At 39.5% G+C, this 21,768-nt stretch overlaps 1 protein-coding gene across 2 annotated transcripts in view; it reads left to right on the top strand.

Annotated features, from left to right (window-relative positions):
* Positions 1-10,028: 10,028 nt before the first annotated feature.
* OGFRL1 (opioid growth factor receptor like 1) overlaps positions 10,029-21,768 on the top strand; it is a 31,422-nt gene continuing 19,682 nt past the window's right edge. The window contains exons 1-6 of one of the 2 annotated variants that reach the window (XM_063313242.1): positions 10,029-10,841; positions 17,270-17,356; positions 18,423-18,501; positions 19,131-19,209; positions 19,296-19,362; positions 19,473-19,618. In XM_063313242.1, the coding sequence (XP_063169312.1) occupies positions 10,470-10,841; positions 17,270-17,356; positions 18,423-18,501; positions 19,131-19,209; positions 19,296-19,362; positions 19,473-19,618 (830 nt within the window). In that variant the 5' untranslated portion in view covers positions 10,029-10,469. Of the gene's footprint in view, positions 10,842-17,269; positions 17,357-18,419; positions 18,502-19,130; positions 19,210-19,295; positions 19,363-19,472; positions 19,619-21,768 lie in introns of both variants that reach the window. The other variant, XM_063313233.1, reaches the window with a different exon arrangement.

Below are 21,768 nucleotides of genomic sequence, written 5' to 3'. Positions count from 1 at the left end.
AAAAGAGTCACGGAAGAATATTTCACTATATGATTACTGTGGCAAGATTATTATATGCACAAGGAAAGATTCGGCATTACCCATTATGGAGGAATGGCTGGTGAAATTGACAGATCTTGTGGAGATGGATAAACTGACTTCTTTAGAGAAAAGACAGTATCTACATATATTGGCTTCAGCAAAGGATCGTTACCTTGTTGTGGTGCTGGAGCTTGAGCACCTCAATGATGCCATGAGCTAAACCGTGAAGGGCCACCCAAGACGGGAAGGTCATGACAGAGAGGTCAGACTAAATGCGATCCCTGGGGAAGGTAATGGCAACCCACCCCAGTATTCTTGCCGTGAAAACTAAATGGATCAGTACAACCAGAGATATGTCGGTATACTATCGGAAGATGAGACCCCCAGGTCGGAAGATGGTCAAAATGCTACTGGGGAGGAACAGAGGATGAGTTCAACTAGCCCCAGACGTGATGACGCAGCTAGCTCAAAGCCGAAAGGACGGCTAGCGGCCAACGGTGCTGGTGGTGAATGGCGAATCCGATGTTCTAAAGATCAACACACCATTGGAACCTGGAATGTAAGATCTATGAGCCAGGGCAAATTGGATGTGGTTATTGGTGAGCTGTCAAGATTAAAGATAGACATTCTGGGCGTCAGTGAACTGAAATGGACTGGAATGGGCCACTTCACATCAAATGACCACCAGATCTACTACTGTGGACAAGAGGACCACAGAAGAAATGGAGTAGCCTTCATAATTAATAGTAAAGTGGCTAAAGCAGTGCTTGGATACAACCCAAAAAACGACAGAATGATCTCAATTCGAATTCAGGGCAAGCCATCTAACATCATAGTGATCCAAATATACGCCCCAACCACAAATGCTGAAGAAGCTGAAGTAGAGCAGTTCTATGAGGATCTGCAGCACCTACTGGACAACACGCCTAAAAGAGATGTTATTTTCATCACGGGAGACTGGAATGCTAAGGTGGGCAGTCAAATGACACCTGGAATTACAGGTAAGCATGGCCTGGGAGAACAAAATGAAGCAACACATAGCCTGATAGAATTTTGCCAAGACAATTCACTCTGCATAACAACACTCTCTTCCAACAACCTAAGAGACGGCTTTATACATGGACTTCACCAGATGGACAACACCGAAATCAGATTGATTACATCCTTTGCAGCCAAAGGTGGCGGACATCTGTACAGTCGGTAAAAACAAGACCTGGAGCTGACTGTAGTTCAGATCACGAACTTCTTCTTGCACAATTTAGGATCAGACTAAAGAGATTAGGGAAGACCCACAGATCAGCTAGATATGAGCTCACTAATATTCCTAAGGAATATGCAGTGGAGGTGAAGAATCAATTTAAGGGACTGGACTTAGTAGATAGAGTCCCGGAAGAACTCTGGACAGAAGTTCGCAACGTTGTTCAGGAGGCGGCAACAAAATACATCCCAAAGAAAGAGAAAACCAAGAAGGCAAAGTGGCTATCTGCTGAGACACTAGAAGTAGCCCAAGAAAGCAGGAAAGCAAAAGGCAACAGTGATAGGGGGAGATATGCCAATTAAATGCAAAATTCCAGAGGTTAGCCAGAAGAGATAAGGAATTATTTTTAAACAAGCAATGCGCGGAAGTGGAAGAAGACAATAGAATAGGAAGGACAAGAGACCTCTTCCAGAAAATTAGAAACATTGGAGGTAAATTCCAGGCAAAAATGGGTATGATCAAAAACAAAGATGGCAAGGACCTAACAGAAGAAGAAGAGATCAAGAAAAGGTGGCAAGAATATACAGAAGACCTGTAAAGGAAGGATAACAATATCGGGGATAGCTTTGACGGTGTGGTCAGTGAGCTAGAGCCAGACATCCTGAAGAGTGAGGTTGAGTGGGCCTTAAGAAGCATTGCTAATAACAAGGCAACAGGAGACGACGGCATCCCAGCTGAACTGTTCAAAATCTTGCAAGATGATGGTGTCAAGGTAATGCATGCTATATGCCAGCAAATTTGGAAAACACAAGAATGGCCATCAGATTGGAAAAAATCAACTTATATCCCCATACCAAAAAGGGAAACACTAAAGAATGTTCAAACTATCGAACAGTGGCACTCATTTCACATGCCAGTAAGGTAATGCTCAAGATCCCGCAAGGTAGACTTCAGCAATTCATGGAGCGAGAATTGCCAGATGTACAAGCTGGGTTTAGAAAAGGCAGAGGAACTAGAGACCAAATTGCCAATATCCGCTGGATAATGGAAAAAGCCAGGGAGTTTCAGAAAAACATCTATTTCTGTTTTATTGACTATTCTAAAGCCTTTGACTGTGTGGACCATAACAAATTGTGGCAAGTTCTTAGCGGTATGGGGATACCAAGTCATCTTGTATGCCTCCTGAAGAATCTGTATAACGACCAAGTAGCAACAGTAAGAACAGACCACAGAACAACGGACTGGTTTAAGATTGGGAAAGGAGTACGGCAGGGCTGTATACTCTCACCCTACCTATTCAACTTGTATGCAGAACACATCATGCGACAAGCTGGGCTTGAGGAATACAAGGCTGGAGTTAAAATCGCTGGAAGAAATATTAACAATCTCAGATATGCAGATGATACCACTTTGATGGCTGAAAGTGAAGAGGAACTGAGGAGCCTTATGATGAAGGTGAAAGAAGAAAGTGCAAAAGCTGGTTTGCAGCTAAACCTCAAAAAAACCAAGATTATGGCAACCAGCTTGATTGATAACTGGCAAATAGAGGGAGAAAATGTAGAAGCAGTGAAAGACTTTGTATTCCTAGGTGCAAAGATTACTGCAGATGCTGACTGCAGTCAGGAAATCAGAAGACGCTTAATCCTTGGGAGAAGAGCAATGACAAATCTCGATAAAATAGTTAAGAGCAGAGACATCACACTGACAACAAAGGCCCGCATAGTTAAAGCAATGGTGTTCCCTGTAGTAACATATGGCTGCGAGAGCTGGACCATAAGGAAGGCTGAGCGAAGGAAGATTGATGCTTTGGAACTGTGGTGTTGGAGGAAAATTCTGAGAGTGCCTTGGACTGCAAGAAGATCAAACCAGTCCATCCTCCAGGAAATAAAGCCAGACTGCTCACTTGAGGGAATGATATTAAAGGCAAAACTGAAATACTTTGGCCACATCATGAGAAGACAGGACACCCTGGAGAAGATGCTGATGCTAGGGAGAGTGGAAGGCAAAAGGAAGAGGGGCCGACCAAGGGCAAGATGGATGGATGATATTCTAGAGGTGACGGACTCGTCCCTGGGGGAGCTGGGGGTGTTGACGACCGACAGGAAGCTCTGGCGTGGGCTGGTCCATGAAGTCACGAAGAGTCGGAAGCGACTAAACGAATAAACAACAAAAACATTTATTGGTGACTGGAAACATTTTATGGCCTTTTTTGTAAAAATGAAAAGAAAATGAATTTGTGATTTATGGGTTTGATGATTAGACAGGATAGATTATAGAAGGAAAAGAGTCATGATGCAACTTTAGAGAGAGAGTTAAAATATAATTGTATAATTAATTGCTGTGAAGAATATCGGAAGCCTGTTCTTTATGTCTTTATATTTTTCCTTATATCTTGCTCTTTCGTTTTCCATTTTTTTCTATTTTTGTTTCTGATTGGACTTTTAGCTTTTTATGTTATTTATTTCTTTTTCACTTGTTCTGTTCTAATTCAGTTTGTTGTAGTTCTTATTATTGTTCTTAAAACTTTTAATAAAAATTATATATATAAAAAAAGAAAAAAATCATTTTATCAGTTATATCCTTATTTCTATAGATGGTTGTGAACTAACAATTCATTAATGGTGAAATAAGTAAACCATGTACCTTGAATCAATATGATTCTTTTAGATGCATCATAATGGAATATATTTCCGTATACTAGCAATTGTTCAAGACTCCCACGTGGCTTTATCCCCGTTTTGAGGAACCTAGAGTAATGTTAAACAATTGTGAGAAGATGCTACTGTATAAATAAGCTTCACACACACAGACCCAGACCCAGATACACAGAATAAGTCATTGATTATACTACTTCTACAATTAATTCATTCTTGTTTTAAGATTTATTTTTAAGTAATTGGTGGATTTAAATACATTCGTTTGGAAATTAATCTTCGTACACTAATTAGCAATAGTGACACAGTAAATCTATACTGCTAACACAAAACAATGAATGCAACATCGTTTATAGTACACACATGTACACATAATATACACACGAGTATAAGCAAGAATAAAAACAACCTGAAAATAAATCAAGATAAAAAAAACAATTCACTACATAGCTCAGAGCAAATAAAGAATTCAATAGAATAGAATGACTTGCTTTAATTCCCCTACATCACCTAAGGGTGCAGCCATATGGCTTATGTTAAAATGCTTTCCTTTGGCCTGTGCACTGGCAGAAAAGTATGCCAAAATGAATTGTGCTGCCCTCTTTGCCAATGCCTCTTCTGTCTCAGTAATGAGACTATTGGGTGGTTCCATTCTTACTAATGAGGGACAAGCAAGAAAAGCAACTGGTGAATTCCCAACTTTGTTTTCCCAGAGCATAACTTGACAGTGAGAAAAACAACCAGTTGCTCTGCTTAGAAGGACAGAGATGGGTGTAGATGGTTTAGCTGTCAAGTTGGCCAAAACCCAGGTTGCAGTGTAAAGGTGAACCACACCTTAATGTGTATGTTCTCCATGGATTAGGCAACATGGCACAGAAGCATAGAAATGACACTGCTCCCCCAAGTAATAAAAAACTTTTTAAAGTACACCACCTAAAACCTCTTGCTCGTAAAATACACTCTGTAACTCTGTGATAGAATCAGCAACCCACTGCTGGCAGAACCCTGCTCTTTTCTTGTTTAAATCAATCTGTGCAGCAAAGGGGTAGCACTCAAAAGTGCTAAACCTATGGTTTTAAAAAACAGGCCTAGTGCTATCTCAAAATAGAGCTAAACCCATGTAGATAAAATTTATATAAAAAAATAATTTTTATTTATATGAGTTTAGCGCTATTCTGACAAGTGCTTCTGAAAGTTATGCAGGCAGATGCCTCTGCAGAAATCAGGTGTCTGGTCTTTCCTGCTGCTCAAGCTAAATGGCTTTGGAGGGAAGTGACCAGTCAACTGGGGAGAAGGGACATATCTCAATAGCAGTAGAGGACTGCAGAGATAATTTTGTCAAAAGAATGCAAAAATCCTTGAGAGAGAATAAATGACAATCCCGGGAAAGAGCAAATATGAGAAAGAAACTCAGAACAACCCCACCTTGATCCTGTTTGGTATCAGAAGGGGCAAGAGAAACTGGCAGGCTTTGAAGATTCTGTTATTATACCCTATAACATTAGAGTTCCAGTAGTCCATTGTCTCTTCCCTGACCTGGCCTACCTCAAGGGCTGACAGTAGCCTAGTATAACAAATAGATATAGGCAGATCCCAATCCCTGACTGCATTGTCACATTGTAGATGAAGCATGCTAGATTCTGTCCACACAAAAATTGCATAAGACAATATTAAAAACAGTATTTTTTTTACATTTTTTAATCCCACCTTTATTAATTTTATAAATAACTCAAGGTGGGGAACATACCTAATACTCCTTCCTTCTCCTATTGTCCCCAAACAACAACCCTGTGAGGTGGGTTGGGCTGAGAGAGAGAGATTGGCCCAAGATCACCCAGGCAGCTTTCATGCCTAAGGCAGGACTAGAACTCTCAGTCTCCTGGTTTCTAGCCTGGTGCCTTAACCACTAGACCAAACTGGCTCTCATTCCTATAATCAATTTGATATCATTGATTCACCTTAGCCATTGTCTCTTCTTTTTATTTTCCACAACTTTTCCAAACACAGCCATTTTGTCTAACTTATTATTTGCTTGCATCACATGTCCAATGTATATGAGTTTCTGCTTACTAGTCATTACCTCAAGGTAGCAGTCAGTCAGACTGTATTTGGCTGGTTGTTCTTGCAGTCCATAGTAGTCTCAGTAACTCTCCACATCCATAATCTAAAGGCATTTATCTTCTTTCTCTCATTCTTTTTCAGTGTCCAGCTTTTACAACCAGATGGTACCATTGGAAAGACCAGTGCTTTAATTATTGTCTTTGCTGTCAAGTAAACATCTGTATCGTCTATGATCTTGTCTGTCATTGCATTCCTCCCAAAGGAATTATTTGTTTACTTTTCTAGCACACTGTCCAATTTTTAATATTCTTGAGCTCAAGAAAATTGTCTAGCATTTTCATTTCTTCATTGTCAACTGTGAATTGACTAAGCTTGTTGATTGAAATTATATTTGTCATCTTAATTTTTAACATTAATCTCAGTGTTTCACTTTTCATTTTCATAACGAGCTCTTCTAATTCTTCTTTACTTTCAGCTAACAAGGGGGTATCATCTGTGTATTGCCAGTAATTAGATTTTTGACCTCTAATTTTGATTCAAGCTGTCATCTCTTCCAAACTTGCCTTACTGTATAAGATCATCAGATATAGGGACAATATGCATCCTCCCTTTCTTGTTTTGAACCACTTATTTTTTTTTCAAATCCAGTTCTTAGTTTATCATTCCTTGTGAATGATATTCCACATTCTGTTTAATATATCAGTAAGGCTCTGCACACTCTGACTACATCTATTCCACACCCACACCCCCTTAATTTAACCTAAGTATTTGACATTAGTAAATCACAGTCTGTTCCATAATCTGCCCCTGGAACTTTCTTGGCTGAATGGATTGAATTTCTCCATCTTCTGTTTCTGTTATATATCCATCTTGATTCTGATATTGTCCATTTAGTGATATTCATGTGTAGACGCTTGTCTGCATTGCTTGAAATTGATACTGAGAATAAATGAAGAATTATCTTCATAAAATTCTTTTTTTATATATGTAAGACTTTATTAAAGTTTCAAAGTACAGATAAAATACAAAATACAGAAAAGATTGAAGAAAGACTAAAAGGAAAAAAAGACAAACTAAGTGCAGAAATTGAAAGAAATACAAAAGAAGTGACTTCTGACCTTCTCCGGTACAGACAGAAGTATAAAATAATACATTAATCTCTTACTCTAAATCAAACCATACTAAACATTATTTCTATAAGCTATAACAATTTAATCAAAACCCAAAGTCAAAACTTCATTCTTCTCAGATGCAAACAAAGTCCAAAAGTGGTTTCCAGATAGACACAAATCTAGCCAAATTATTTTCTTATCAATGCTGTCAGTTTTGCAATTTCTGTCAGTTCCATTAATTTCACCATCCATTCCTCCACTGTGGGAATTTATTTATTTATTTATTTTTCAAATTTATTATCACTGCCCATCTCCCCCGAAAAGGGGACCCTGGGCAGTTTGTGTATCCTTCCACCTTTGCACATACAGAAATCTTGCCATCTTCATAACATTATATTAACTTACTTCCTGCATTATTGCATTTACTCTATCCAAATGTTTATGTGACTTGTTCTTCTATTATTCCAACTTTTGCATTTAATTACCCATTATAATACAGTATCTTTTCTTGATGCTGTATTTAGTATCTCTTGCAATTTGCTATATAATTCTTAAATGTCTTTTTGCTTTGCAACAATAAGAGTGCAAACACTTGTGTAAAACTGATATCCACTAATTCTATTGGATTATAGCACATACTAGAAAGCCAGTTTTGTGTAATGGTTAAGGCATCAGGCTAGAAACTGGGAGACCATGTATTCTAGTCTCGCCTTGGGCACAAAGCCAGCTGGGTGACCTTGGGCCAGTCACTCTCTCTCAGCCCTAGAAAGGCGGCAAGGGCAAACCACTTCTGAAAATCCCTGCCAAGAAAGCTGGTTCATGCAGTCACCAGGAGTAAAAAAAACTTGACTCAAAGGAACCCTTTTTTTTTTAAAGGTCATACTTAGCAATGTATTGTTGCCTTTCTATACCTTCATATGGACATAATCTTTTATCATATAATCATCTAGTTCTTACCACTGTGTGTGTGTACACACTTGTTTATTTACTCATTGTGTTTATATATCAATGAATTCGAGAAAAATGACTCCTGATACAGGTGGTTCACAACATAAAGGCCAATAAAAACACAAGCATCCCTAAAATTATTTATTTATTTATTTCTCAGATTTATACTACTGCTCATTTCCCCCTGAATAATGGCCATTTATTAAGGCCCTCTGGGATATATCTGTCTTTAACAGATTTCTGAAGGCCAACAATAAGGGTGCCAATCTAACTTCTAGGTCTTATTTGATTCATAGTTGGTCTGACTTTACAAAGGCTTCTTAATAACTTCACAAATTGTTCCTAAGCAATAGAAACCAGATACTCCATCTCAGATTTCATTTTATTGTTTAGCATTCAAGGAACTGGTAATTTGTACAAAATACAATGTCTAGTAACTGAACAGATTAAGTGAAAGAACTGTATTGCACTATTTTTTTTGGGGGGGGGGATTGTTCCAGCAAGGCAAATACTATCTGCATGGAGGCTATGTGGCCTTTCCTTCCTTCCTTCCTCTCCCAATTACTCCCAGAATATATTTGTGTGTGTGTGTAGTTGTTCAGCTACAGACTCATGGAAGAGACTTGCAAGATTGGTTCTGACTCTCCAGAGATAGATCTCTCTCTCTCTCTCTCAATCTGCAGAAAAGGAGATCCAAATTATAACATTGTTCCTGGCATGCCCTCCCAGAGACCACAAGTAATGAATTAGTAATGAATGGTTCCTCTAGATTCCCTCTACACAGGAAAACAGAAGCGTGAGAAGCCAAAGCAAGGTTAGATATTTATTGAGTTATACATAGAGAATAGAGATCCACTTCCGAATGTTATCTCATTGCTCTGGACTTAAAAATATTTCAGCCCCTTTTGCCTAGGTAATGGTTCTTGTAGATATCCATCAGTCATCTTCCTTACTTTCTACATTACCTAATGACCATAGGCCACACCAGCAGTAGTGAAGGTGGTATTCACAGTTGATCTGAGGACTTCTCAGTGTGGAATTCTCCGTCATCAAGGGGGAGGGGAGAGATGTTCTCTGGTGCTTCTCCAGTGGCACCATTTGCCTTTACACCAGGAAAAGGTTACCCTGCTTTCTGTGTTTTAACAGGCATTCCAGCAGCTACTTACTAAATAAATAAGTCTCCTCCAAGTCAGGTTTGATGTCTGGTGACTTCATGGACAAGTCCATGAAAGTGGGGAGGGATCGCTTTAGTTTCCAGTCTAGCATACAGCCTTGGTATTTGCTGATAGTCTCCCATCCAAATACCAAACTAGTCCAATCCTGGCCAATTTCTTGAATACCCTTCTAACTTGCCAGCTATTTTTGAACACAGGAGTATCATAAAGAGTGCTATATTTCTGCATTATTTCTAGAGTGGCATTTTTCATATATTCTATGGATGATTATGCTTGGGAAGAAAAATCTCCATATTGGAACAGACTCAAAAAAAACCCACCCAGTTTCTGTAATGAATTGTTATTGCTGCTGAAGGAGTAGTGGGCAGTGACAGCAGGCAATTAATTAATAGGCAATATTTGGAGGCCATGCAGAGCTCAAGCTGTCGCTCCCAACATTTTAACAGCTGTAAGTTAACACCAAATTATATTTTCCAAGCATGAAGATGCACCTGTTGATTTTCCACCCATCGTGACAGAGGTAGGCACGGGAGAAGCCCTGCCAGTAAAAGTGGCCCTGCTGCCTTTTTGCCCCCAAAGCTGAGCCATCTGCATTTCAGTTCCCAGCATCTACCCACTCTCAAACCTCGACCGCCTGATGGATCAAGAGTCCGACTCGGCGCCCCTGCTGCCCTCCATGCGGTAGCAGCGGGTCTTTCTCTAGAAGTCAGCGCGGCTCGAGGCGGGGAAGAAAGCCGGCGAGCGAGAGGCTGGTGGATGTTGCAACACCGCCTCCTTCCCTCCTTTGCTCTCTCTGACTCTCCAAGGCTTGTCAGAGGCCTACAACCAGCCTAAAGGCAGCTGCGACAGGAGCGGGGGGCCTGGGGTGGGCGAGAGAAGTTCTAGAGGCGGGCACGTGCGTCGAGAAACTCAGGTCCCTCGTTCAGGCAGCACCTGCTGCAGCGGCCAAGGGAGGGCCGGGTTCGGTATTTCCTGTGGAAATCCCATAGCGTTCAGCTCCTCCTCTCCATTCCTCCCCACCCCCGTGCGTGTTTGTGGGTTGGGGACTGAGGAAGGAGGAGAGCGTCGGCTGTTGTCGCTTCTGCCTTCTGCGTCTGACCCCCACCCCCACCGCTCCCCACTCCTGGTCGCCTTCTTCCCCTCGGCTGCGGCGTCCCGGCGCGGCCACCACCGGCCTCCAGTAGCAGCGTATTCCGAGCCCGCCTCCGGACCGACCGACCTTCCCCCTACGCGCGCCCCTTTCCGTCTCCTGAGAGGAGAAAAGGGGGGGGGGTCGCCAGGCTCCCGCAGTGCTTCTCCAATGGGCAGTTTGCTGAGCGGAGTCAGCTTCAAGGAGCCCACCACGGTGGAGGACTGTGACTCTACCTGGGAGACGGACTCGGAGCCGGAGCTACAGGACCCCGGCGGGGAAGAAGGGCCACCGCTGGACCAGGCGAGCAGTGGCGACGACGACCCAGCTGCTGACCAGCACCGGCGGCAGCAGCAGCAGCAGCAGCAAGAGGAACCGCTCCCTGCGGCAGGCGGCCGGCCGGAAGACGCCGAGAACCGCGAAGGGGCTGTCAAGGAGGAAGAGGAGGAGGAGGAGGAAAAGGAAGGCGAAGAGGGGGTGGCAGAAGAAGACGAACCTGAGGGCAGGGAGCACGAAGAGACAGAAGCCCCCAGCCCCGAACAGGTAACCCAGGACCCTTGCAAACTTCTGCCGTGGGTTGGCGGGGTGAGGGGCGCGCTGGAGGTCTTCCTTTGCGCCTTCTTGTTGGGGCCATTCGCGCTCACCTTGGAAGCGCCGGGATCTCTCCAAGGCTGGGCATCGCTTTTCTGTACGGGCGCGCGAATGGCGGGATTTGGAAGCCAAGGTTACGAGGCTGTCCGTGCGACGGGGATTTCCGACTCATTTTCTCCCGCGCCCCTGCTTCTCCCCTTCACTGCATCCCTCCCGCCTTTAAATATTTGCATGCTTTGTGACTTGGAAGCTAGGCGTGCCTACATCATCCCCACCCCCCGGTGTTAGAAAATGGGCTCAACGAGTATGTGAGCTTGAGGAAATATCGGGAGCCTGAAACACTGGCGTGGCAGTTTGGGCTCTCTTGCCCCAGCCTGCTAATCTTGCCTGAATTTTGTTTTCCTTCCTGTTGCGCCTGTGGCATGGTGTGGAAAGAGGAGCTGTATAGAGTGGAGTTGGGGTTTATTTTATTTTATTCCCCCTTGACAGACTGAACAGGCCGGCCTCATATTCTTTATTGAGAAGATTCTGATGATTTTAAAATGAACTACAAGGTATCCCTAATCCACTTTGCTTTCTCGGTGTGATCTTCCTGGTGGCTCTCCCTCTGCAACCTCTAGTTCAGAGAATAACCTATGTGGAGACAAAATGCAGTTTCAGGACTAGATTTACTTGACATTCTGGCTGAGTGCACCACTACTAGGATTATACCTATTGGATATGAATTTCCCTGCATAGAACTAAAATAACTCATAGGAGAGTCTGCAAGAGATAATACATTACTGTCCTCTCCTTCTGTTTTTATCAAATTCTCAGATGGTTTCTTTTGTAAAAAAAAAAAACCTTACTCAGAATGGATATATTTTTATTTATAAAACTCACCTAGGAAACTCCCAAGCAAGAGGTTAGCTTTCAGTAGTATTTTCAATTCACAATCTTAACAGCTTGTTGAGAGAAAAAATAATTGGAAACTATGCTTTGACTGTATTTGAATATAGTATGCTAGAATGACTCCTGTAAAAAGTAGAGGAGTATAGGAAACAGGGCTAAGTTTCAGAGAGCTTTACCATTCAACATTCTCATTCATATATATAGCTAGCTAGGGAGACTGTGAGTTCTAGTTTCACCTTAGTCACAAAGGGTGACTCTGGGCCAGTCACTTTCTCTCAGCCCTAGGAAGGAGGTAATGGCAAACCAGTTCTGAAAAACCTTGCCAAGAAAACTGCAGGGACTAGTCCAGGCAGTCTCCGAGAATGGGACATGACTGAATGGATTAAAATGTGTGCGTGTGTGTTTGTGTGTATTTGGCCTGTATTTGTTTTCTGAGAGCATTCCAATTAGTGCTCTGCAGTGCAATCCTGTATATGTCTCAACAGGAAGTCCCACTAAATTTGATGGACATATGCATAAATGATGTATTTTGGACAGATAAATATTTTTGGAATTTAGCAAAGGACTAAAATGTATCGTAATAAATCTGTATCATTTTGTGTGCTGATAGGAGAATTCAGACATTACCATTTTCTCTTACAATATTGGGAATACGTTTTGGAAAGAAAGTATTCTACAAAGGTTTTACTGTAAACTTTTCACTATTTTATTTAATAATTATTTTCCAGCAGTCCCATCTTCTGTACACATCTAGATTGGTTTCTGTTTTTTTAAGCTGGAAATTATAACAGTGTGCAATCTTCAAACTATAATGTAGTTTCTAAATTTGAATTTTAGGTTTAGGAAAACTTAATGCTTTGAAAATATAGCTTCTACACTGAATTTTCAGTTCCTGTGTAATACAGATACTTCTCTTAACTCTACTTCACAACATCAGTGCATTACAGTTACTGCATCCTTTTTTAACATTATTGATGTTTTAGATAGTTCACTGTTTGATTATGGGTTGAAAGGCAAGATACAAAATCAAATTACACAGTTGCTACTGAGAAAACTATATGGATGAGTCCATGAAGCCCTCAAGATTTGAACTCAACTTGCATTTGACTTGAATTGACTTGACTGTCAAACACTCTGTGGGACTGTATTTGCATTAGGCTCAGTGAATTTGGGATTATTCAGGCAAAAGTTAGTCTGGCGCTATAAATTTCCTACCTCTCTCCTGGCACACATTTCTGTATCACTAATCATTTTAAATCCATTTGTATAATGTTAATGGTACTAGAATCATACTGTTGGAATCCTTACTCATTTCTTTCAGTTACTACATGCTAGATTTAAGGGGCAGGATGCCATTAGAAACCTGGCCACTGAAGGTAACCACTGCCAGAGATACTGAGAGAAAAAATGGTTGTATTAGTTTGACTATCTTAGGTGGTTGGTAAAGTTTCTTACTAGCTAAATATTATGGAGATGCCAAGGTGCAAATCTCTCTCTCAGCTTTATTCTGGATCTCTGCAAGGCACCAAATCTTAAAAAATGATGGAAAATGATTGAAGTGTTTTATCTATTACAATGTGGTTAAGAATAGAAGTATGACTAATGAAAAGAAGAGCCACTGAAACAGAATGGATGCAAGCCTGTATGCACTTATGTGGGAGTAAGCACGCTTGAAAACAATGTGGCTGATTTCTGAATAAACTGTACGTAGGATTGTACTATAAGAGTGCTTATTATTTCTTAATCTGCAACTCTGGACCAAACCCCAGTGGAGTCTGTGTGAATGTTATTTACTTATGGCAGAACAACTTAACCCTGATTCTGGAAATGATACGCTGTTGCATATTCTTTCTTAACCTTTCATAAATAGTTATTTTGATCATTTAAAATCTTCATTCAAGGGTATTTAATGTTTGAAAATATTTCATTCAAAATGTTTCTTAGACTACAGTGTCAGTTTAGGGCACCAGGAAGATTTATATATCCATGTACATCTTATTTAATTAGTCTCCTGAAGCCATTGGAATAGCTAATAGTTTAGGAAACCTAATTTGATTGAGTTATCATCAGTCCCACATTCTCTGTATGAAAGATAGGCAAGGATATGGATTCGGTCACTAGAACCTTTAAGATACCTTATTTTCTTTAGGGATCTTTTCCTCTGGCTGAATAAATATATGTAACATCATACTTGTGTTAAAAGGAAAAGTTACTTCAAACCAAACTCCACTGGTGAGTTCATGGACACATTAATGTAATTTCTTGGCAACTGTACATAAGTTGGTTGCCACTGGCTTCTCCTTGGATAGATTTTTAATTTTTCACTCTAGCCTCAAATTGTATTATCTATTCAGTCATATCTGACCCTCGGTGATTCCATAGGCCAGCTCTCTCCATGATTTCCGACCTTGTACAGCTTCTTTCAGTTGCTTTATATTTTGGCCTATGTCTGCTTTGATTACATCCAACCAGCGCATTCTTTGGCATCTTCGTCGTCTTTTGCCACTGACCGTTCCAAGCATAACGTCTTTCTCTAACGATGTTGATCTCATGACATGACCAAAGTAACCAAGTCTAAGTTTTGTTATTTTTCCTTCTAGTGACCTGTCTGGTTTTATGCGCTTCAACACTTCTTTGTTATCTTTGTAGTCCAAGGGATGTGCAAGAGCCTCCTCCAACACTATAGGTGAAAAGAATCAATTTTCCTTCTATCCAACTTTTTCATTGTCCAACTTTCACAGCCATATGTAGTTATGGGGAACACAATAGTGTGGACTAGTCTGCATTTAGTCATCAAGCTGACATCCTTGCTTTTCCAAATTTGATTCATATTTATCATTGCTGTGATTCATGATTTGGCGTTTAATTTCTTGGCTGTATTCACACCCTGCTATTTCTTGGTGGTCTCCTGTTCAAGAACTAACTAGGTCCAATCCTGCTTAAGTTTTTTTTAACGTCAGTCAAGTACAGGAGGTGGCAGTGGCATCAGGTATTTAAGCAGACTTTCAAGAACACGAGGGAAGACATCTATTTTTAAAGTGTTTGTTCTTCTGTAAATACTTTAAGAAAACTATTTGGTAACCACAAGCACATGATTACAAAAATTAATGTGGACCTAATACTACTTGCAGTATGTGTGTGTGTTTTGTTTGTTTGTTCTGGTAGAATAGGAAATGAATGGTGCAAAAACTTTGAACAATTGAGCTGGTCTTGAATAGCTATAGTTAATGTTTTGGCCCAGTGTCTCAGTCCTACGCTCACAACTTACTGTACATATTAAAATGAGGTCCCCACTATAATGAGGAAATGAGATATTCCTTTGCAAACAGGCTTGTACCTGTTGTTTTATGCAGTATGACAGTTTATTCAAGTTAGCTATGAGTAGGGGAGCAGGTGCACAAATGTACGTTGCAGTTCTGTGATTCAAAGTGCATGCTGTGGATACCTCTCTAAACCTGCATTCATCCTGCTCCAGAAATAAGTGTGTTTTTCAAGCTTAGACTTGCAATATTCAACTTTACGCTGCTATTTTAAAGTGTATTGCGCTGAATCTAGTGAAGCTTTCTCCAGTGGAAGCTTATCTCCTTTAGTGTGCATAAAAAGGTTTAGTTGTTGTTCTCATAATAGTTCTCTGCATGTGGACAGTTCCAAGGTTTTTAAAGTATTTGCTCAGACTATGTGACATTAGTGATTGCTGATATGGCAGACAGTGAAGATCCAAAGATTGCTCTGAGATTTCACAGCCAATTTGAATATTGCTTTAAATGGAGATACAGAAGTCCAGCTGTACTCTTGCCATTGCCTGGCACAAAAGCAGTATTTCCTCCCATGGCTTTCATACTAACATTTATGTTATCTGTTTCTTAAACTGAGGTATAATTTTGCAAATCCTGTAATTTTTTAGTTAAGTTTATTCCAATATAATGTAGTTGCACAATGTGATTTCTTCTCCTGACCTCTCTTTATAACCCACTTCATACCTTCTGAGATCTGTCCTGGAAGATCTGCAAACCTCCAGGACAGAACTTGAAAGTACCAGGGAAAGGATGTGTGCTCTATTATGCTCTATTGACACAAACCAAACATCAGCAGAAAAAATTCACTGAATCTTATCCTATCTTGTAACTTATCAATGTATGGTTTTTCCATGGATAATAATTGTTTTCAGTTGCAACGACCTGTTATTCCACTTGATAGCATCAATTCTGTCATATTTCCTGGTTATTAAGATACTTAGGGTTCTTGTCTAAAATCTCGTAGTTATGGGGAGGTACTAAATGACACTTTCCTTTTTGTGCTCACGCAGATCACAGAGCTCCTTTATGTTAATGTAATTGTAGAAGTTGGCTATCTATGAACAATTACATTAGTTAGCTTTATTATGCTGCTTCAGGACCAGAAATGGTCATTTAATACTCCCCTACGAAGAAAAACTATTAATAACTAACAGATTTTAGACAAGAATTCTAAATATCTTCATATCCTAGTAGAAGAGTTGAGAAAGAAAGAAATTACATAGATAAATCACATGATTTACATTGACTGTTTCATAAAAGTAGCAATACTTTGAAAACTCCAAATATAAGAATGCTACATAATTCTTACATGTTTTTGAATGTTGTTAATAAGGAAATATATCATGTTAATTTGTAATATAGAGTGGTTTCACTCTTTTGTTAATATAGCTGGTCACTGATTACTCAAAACTTGGTGCTTATTTATATATCATAGCTGTTCTGACTTAATCACCACAGGAGTTTACAGGACTGCCTCAGGTTTTCAGCAAAGCCACAGTTATATAAAAATTATATGACAATGTGTATGTGATGGTTCCTACATTAATTAGATGCATACAGCTCCTATGATTTCCATAATGACAACTGTTTCAAAAAGTATAAATACCATAATAAAATCTGTGTCATTTCCATCTATACACTCTTTATATAAAAACTGGGTTCATGAAGTATACGCTGCCACAGTGTTTGGCTTAGCACGTTACATTTTGGATCAGTCATTGTAAGCTTTGAATTGTGGCTTAGCACAATGTATAAACTTAACTCAAGCTATCTTATTCAAGTATCTCTTTTTTTAGAGTAACCAAGCTGAATAGTGCCATTGCTTGTAATCAAAGCCATAGAATGGGATTAGTCTTGAAGACAAGTAAGATTCTCTGGAAAAGCTTACTGATTGACATGGTGGTAAAACTTTCACGTTGCCTACTTGTGTTGTTCATTATCATATTTTCTTGGGGCAGTCATCCCTGGATTCTGTGGACTCCAAATTCAGGAGATCTGGAGTAAAGGATGTAAGGAGTCATGGGTGGAAAGGATCTCAGAAACAAGAGAGAAAGTGAGCAAGGTGGGGGAATGGAAGGAGGGAGATGTGGGAATAATATAATTTCATGCTGCCAAATGCTCCATATATGAGGATTTATCTTAAATGATTATGCTCTTTTCTGCTGCTTCTCACTGAAATCTTTGCTCTTTCAGGGGGATGATTCAATTGATGTGTCAGCTAAACCAAAGAGAAGTTTTTATGCTGCAAGAGACTTATATAAATATCGTCATCAATATCCAGTAAGACCATTTTGTAATCTGGGAGCTTTCATTAAAATAGAACTATACTAAACTCAAGTCCTGAAGACTTTTGTAGCTCTAGTGGAGGTCCTCAAATTTTAAAAAAAAAAATTATAGTGGCCTTGGAAGATAGGTAATGGGAGATATTGGTGAACTTCTCTGGCTCCCATTATTGCCACTGTGATTGGTCTTATTAAAATACAAGTATATTTTATTTCAAATGTTTATTGATGAATTGTTTATCTTAATGACAGCTGTGCAGAGAACTAAGCTGGGCAACAGTTTCTTAGGTTTTGTAACACAAATGTTTACTGTAGCTTCCATATTGATTTAAAAAAAAAATTATTACAGAAAAGCAAAGCCCAAGGTTCGAAGTTAAGAAATCAGCTGAACTACTGTATATAACACAACTCTTACAGTGAGATTATTAAAGTTTGCATCTGTTACATATCAAATGGAAATCCAAAAAATGACAAAGGAGAAGCTGAAAAAAAAGCTTGTAATCATTTTACAGTTTATTTGAGGTATATATAGTCACTTGACAGCAAGCTTTAATTTCAGTGGTCCTTTATTCTGCCTGAACATGCTTAAGATTGATTGATTGATTGATTGATTGATTGATTATGTGCCATTAAGTTGTTTTTGACTCCTAGCAACCACATAGATATATGTTTAAGAGATTGCACTTAAAGCTGAACAGGGCAATTTTATACTGTGTCTATTCAGAAGTCAGTCTTGCTCAGTTCAGTGAGACTCACTTCTAAGTAAGGGACTGTAGGATGTACCCTAAATATCCTAATACCTCAGATACTTACCATATATTTACTATTACTATATTCATTTATTGGCTCATCTATGATGATATCTATGTGATATCAGTAAGTTGCCTAAAACATTTTATCTATCTGCCTTGTTTCCAGGCTAGTTTATGACAAAATTTTGAATAATCCAAACTGCATCCTGGGTATATTAAAACCATACTGGTAATAATTTCATTTGCAGACTATTTCTTACAGACTTGTTTGGCTGATAATGTTTTACATTTGTCTTCCTTTCTGCTCAGCAGAACTTTAAAGAGTTACGATATCAGAATGATTTGTGCAACCTCCGCTTTTACAAGAACAAAATTCCCTTTAAACCTGATGGTAAGTAATACATAGCCAAAGTACCATTTATATGTTTTTCAGTTTTAGATCAATGTAAATCAGACAGTTAAAGCTAGTTCCACCTTATATTTGGTTTCACAGCTCTATCTTGTGCATATTGACAGGGAAGTAAGGCATACTAAATTGAGTTTATTCACCTTGTTTGCCAGGGCACTCATCATGACTTTTCCAAGAAAATAGGGCCTTGAGGCATTACATTGATCTTAAGACTTAGAACATCCATGTGTGTGACTGCAGTGAGCATCTGCTGTCCTACATGGTGGAGGAAAGAGGTGGGAAATCATTCTACTGGGATAAAACTTAGGTTCTCTAGAAGCCTCAAGAGATCTCATGCCTTTTGAAGGGGCTTTGAGGCACCATGATTCTGAAGTTAACTTTGCATCACTGAAAGTCCATGTATTTCACCAAGTAAAGAAGGGCCAAGGGCTCATTGTCTGATTTTGGCAATAGTTAATCTCATACATTTCCTTGTCTTTCAAACATTGGAGGAATATCAATATATTTCATTTTAGACAATAAGTACTAATCTAAAGTACCACTTTTATTTATATTTATGCTGAATTCCTAAATAGTATTTAGAAGACGTATGTTCATTGGTATATTTATAGGGGTTTATATTGAAGAGGTCCTGAATAAATGGAAAGGAGATTATGAAAAGTTGGAACACAATCACACTTACATACAATGGTTGGTATCTTTTACTTTTTAATTTCTTTTTAATAAATCTGGATGTTTTATTTTCATAAAAACTTGTACATCTGTTTTGAATGTAGGCTGTTTCCACTTAGAGAACAAGGATTGAATTTCTATGCAAAAGAATTAACAACCTGTGAAATTGAGGTAAAGCATCTAATTCATAATGTAATGTTAATATTTAATTATTTAAACTAGAATAATTTTATATGTGTAATGCTCTTGTTGTTTGTACATTCTTGTAAAATGTGTTACAGGAGTTCAAAAAAACAAAAGAAGCAATTCGAAGATTCCTGTTAGCTTACAAAATGATGCTGGAGTTTTTTGGGATAAAATTAATTGATAAAACTGGGAATGTAGCACGAGCTGCTAACTGGCAAGAAAGATTCCAGCACTTGAATGAGTAAGTAATGTCTTGCAGAAGATGTTTGAGAACTGTCAGAATCCAAATCAGATCATTCTTTCCAGATTTGTTTTTCTAGTTATACTTTTTTCTCCTCTAGCATCTCCAGTCATCAAAATATAGACCCAGTATTTGGATTGCACTTGTGTAAAATTCAAATTGGCACGTTCAAATTATATTGTAGGTCCCCAGATTGTCAGTGAAATATCTAATTTTATGCATTTATTTCCTTTATATGCATATGTAGATGCTCAGTGATATCAAAGGCAGGAGAAGTATACATAGTGGGCAAGTATGCATAGCGTTTCCTCCCCCTTTTTGTGAATCCAAGCCAGAAATCTCTTCTCTCTCCTATTCTCACATACTAACATTCTCTCAGACATTAAAAAAGAGATAAATTAGAAAGAAAGAGGTGCAGTTATAATATCAGTTTTATCAAGACAAGATAATGTAATGAATATAGCACTGCATAGCATATATCTGTATGTATATATGTATTTATCATATTTATATAGGCGTCCATCTCATATAAAAGTGACTGTATGAGAATGGAATGGCAGTTCTGGGAAACATGGGATTGTTTCTATAAATGGGTCCCTGTGTATTTCTCCTTCTCCTCTCATTTATTTATAATAAGATGAGCAGTGATATCATCATAATTTTGCTTGTCTATGCATCATTGGCTATTCCTGTTGTTGTTTATTCATTTATCACTTCCGACTCTTCGTGACTTCATGGACCAGCCCACACCAGAGCTTCCTGTCGGTCGTCAACACCCCCAGCTCCCCCAGGGACGAGTCCGTCACCTCTAGAATATCATCCATCCACCTTGCCCTTGGTCGGCCCCTCTTCCTTTTGCCTTCCACTCTCCCTAGCATCAGCATCTTCTCCAGGGTGTCCTGTCTTCTCATTATGTGGCCAAAGTATTTCAGTTTTGCCTTTAATATCATTCCCTCAAGTGAGCAGTCTGGCTTAATTTCCTGGAGGATGGACTGGTTTGATCTTCTTGCAGTCCGAGGCACTCTCAGAATTTTCCTCCAACACCACAGTTCAAAAGCATCGATCTTCCTTCTCTCAGCCTTCCTTATGGTCTAGCTCTCGCAGCCATATGTTACTACGGGGAACACCATTGCTTTAACTATGCGGGCCTTTGTTGTCAGTGTGATGTCTCTGCTCTTAACTATTTGATCGAGATTTGTCATTGCTCTTCTCCCAAGGATTAAGCGTCTTCTGATTTCCTGACTGCAGTCAGCATCTGCAGTAATCTTTGCACCTAGAAATACAAAGTCTTTCACTGCTTCTACATTTTCTCCCTCTATTTGCCAGTTATCAATCAAGCTGGTTGCCATAATCTTGGTTTTTTTGAGGTTTAGCTGCAAGCCAGCTTTTGCACTTTCTTCTTTCACCTTCATCATAAGGCTCCTCAGTTCGCTTTCAGCCATCAAAGTGGTATCATCTGCATATCTGAGATTGTTAATGTTTCTTCCAGAGATTTTAACTCCAGCCTTGGATTCCTCAAGCCCAGCATGTCGCATGATGTGTTCTGCGTACAAGTTGAATAGGTAGGGTGAGAGTATACAGCCCTGACGTACTCCTTTCCCAATCTTAAACCAGTCTGTTGTTCCGTGGTCTGTTCTTACTGTTGCTACTTGGTCGTTACACAGATTCTTCAGGAGGCATACAAGATGACTTGGTATCCCCATACCACTAAGAACTTGCCACAATTTGTTATGGTCCACACAGTCAAAGGCTTTAGAATAGTCAATAAAACAGAAATAGATGTTTTTCTGAAACTCCCTGGCTTTTTCCATTATCCAGCGGATATTGGCAATTTGGTCCCTAGTTCCTCTGCCTTTTCTAAACCCAGCTTGTACATCTGGCAATTCTCGCTCCATGAATTGCTGAAGTCTACCTTGCGGGATCTTGAGCATTACCTTACTGGCATGTGAAATGAGTGCCACTGTTCGATAGTTTGAACATTCTTTAGTGTTTCCCTTTTTTGGTATGGGAATATAAGTTGATTTTTTCCAGTCTGATGGCCATTCTTGTGTTTTCCAAATTTGCTGGCATATAGCATGCATTACCTTGACAGCATCATCTTGTAAGATTTTGAACAGTTCAGCTGGGATGCCATCGTCTCCTGCTGCCTT

Source organism: Candoia aspera, chromosome 1 (assembly GCF_035149785.1).
Source record: "Candoia aspera isolate rCanAsp1 chromosome 1, rCanAsp1.hap2, whole genome shotgun sequence".
NCBI classification, from domain to species: Eukaryota; Metazoa; Chordata; class Lepidosauria; order Squamata; family Boidae; genus Candoia; species Candoia aspera.
Note: the sequence above shows the minus strand (reverse complement) of the source record. Positions and strands in the feature narration are given on the sequence as shown.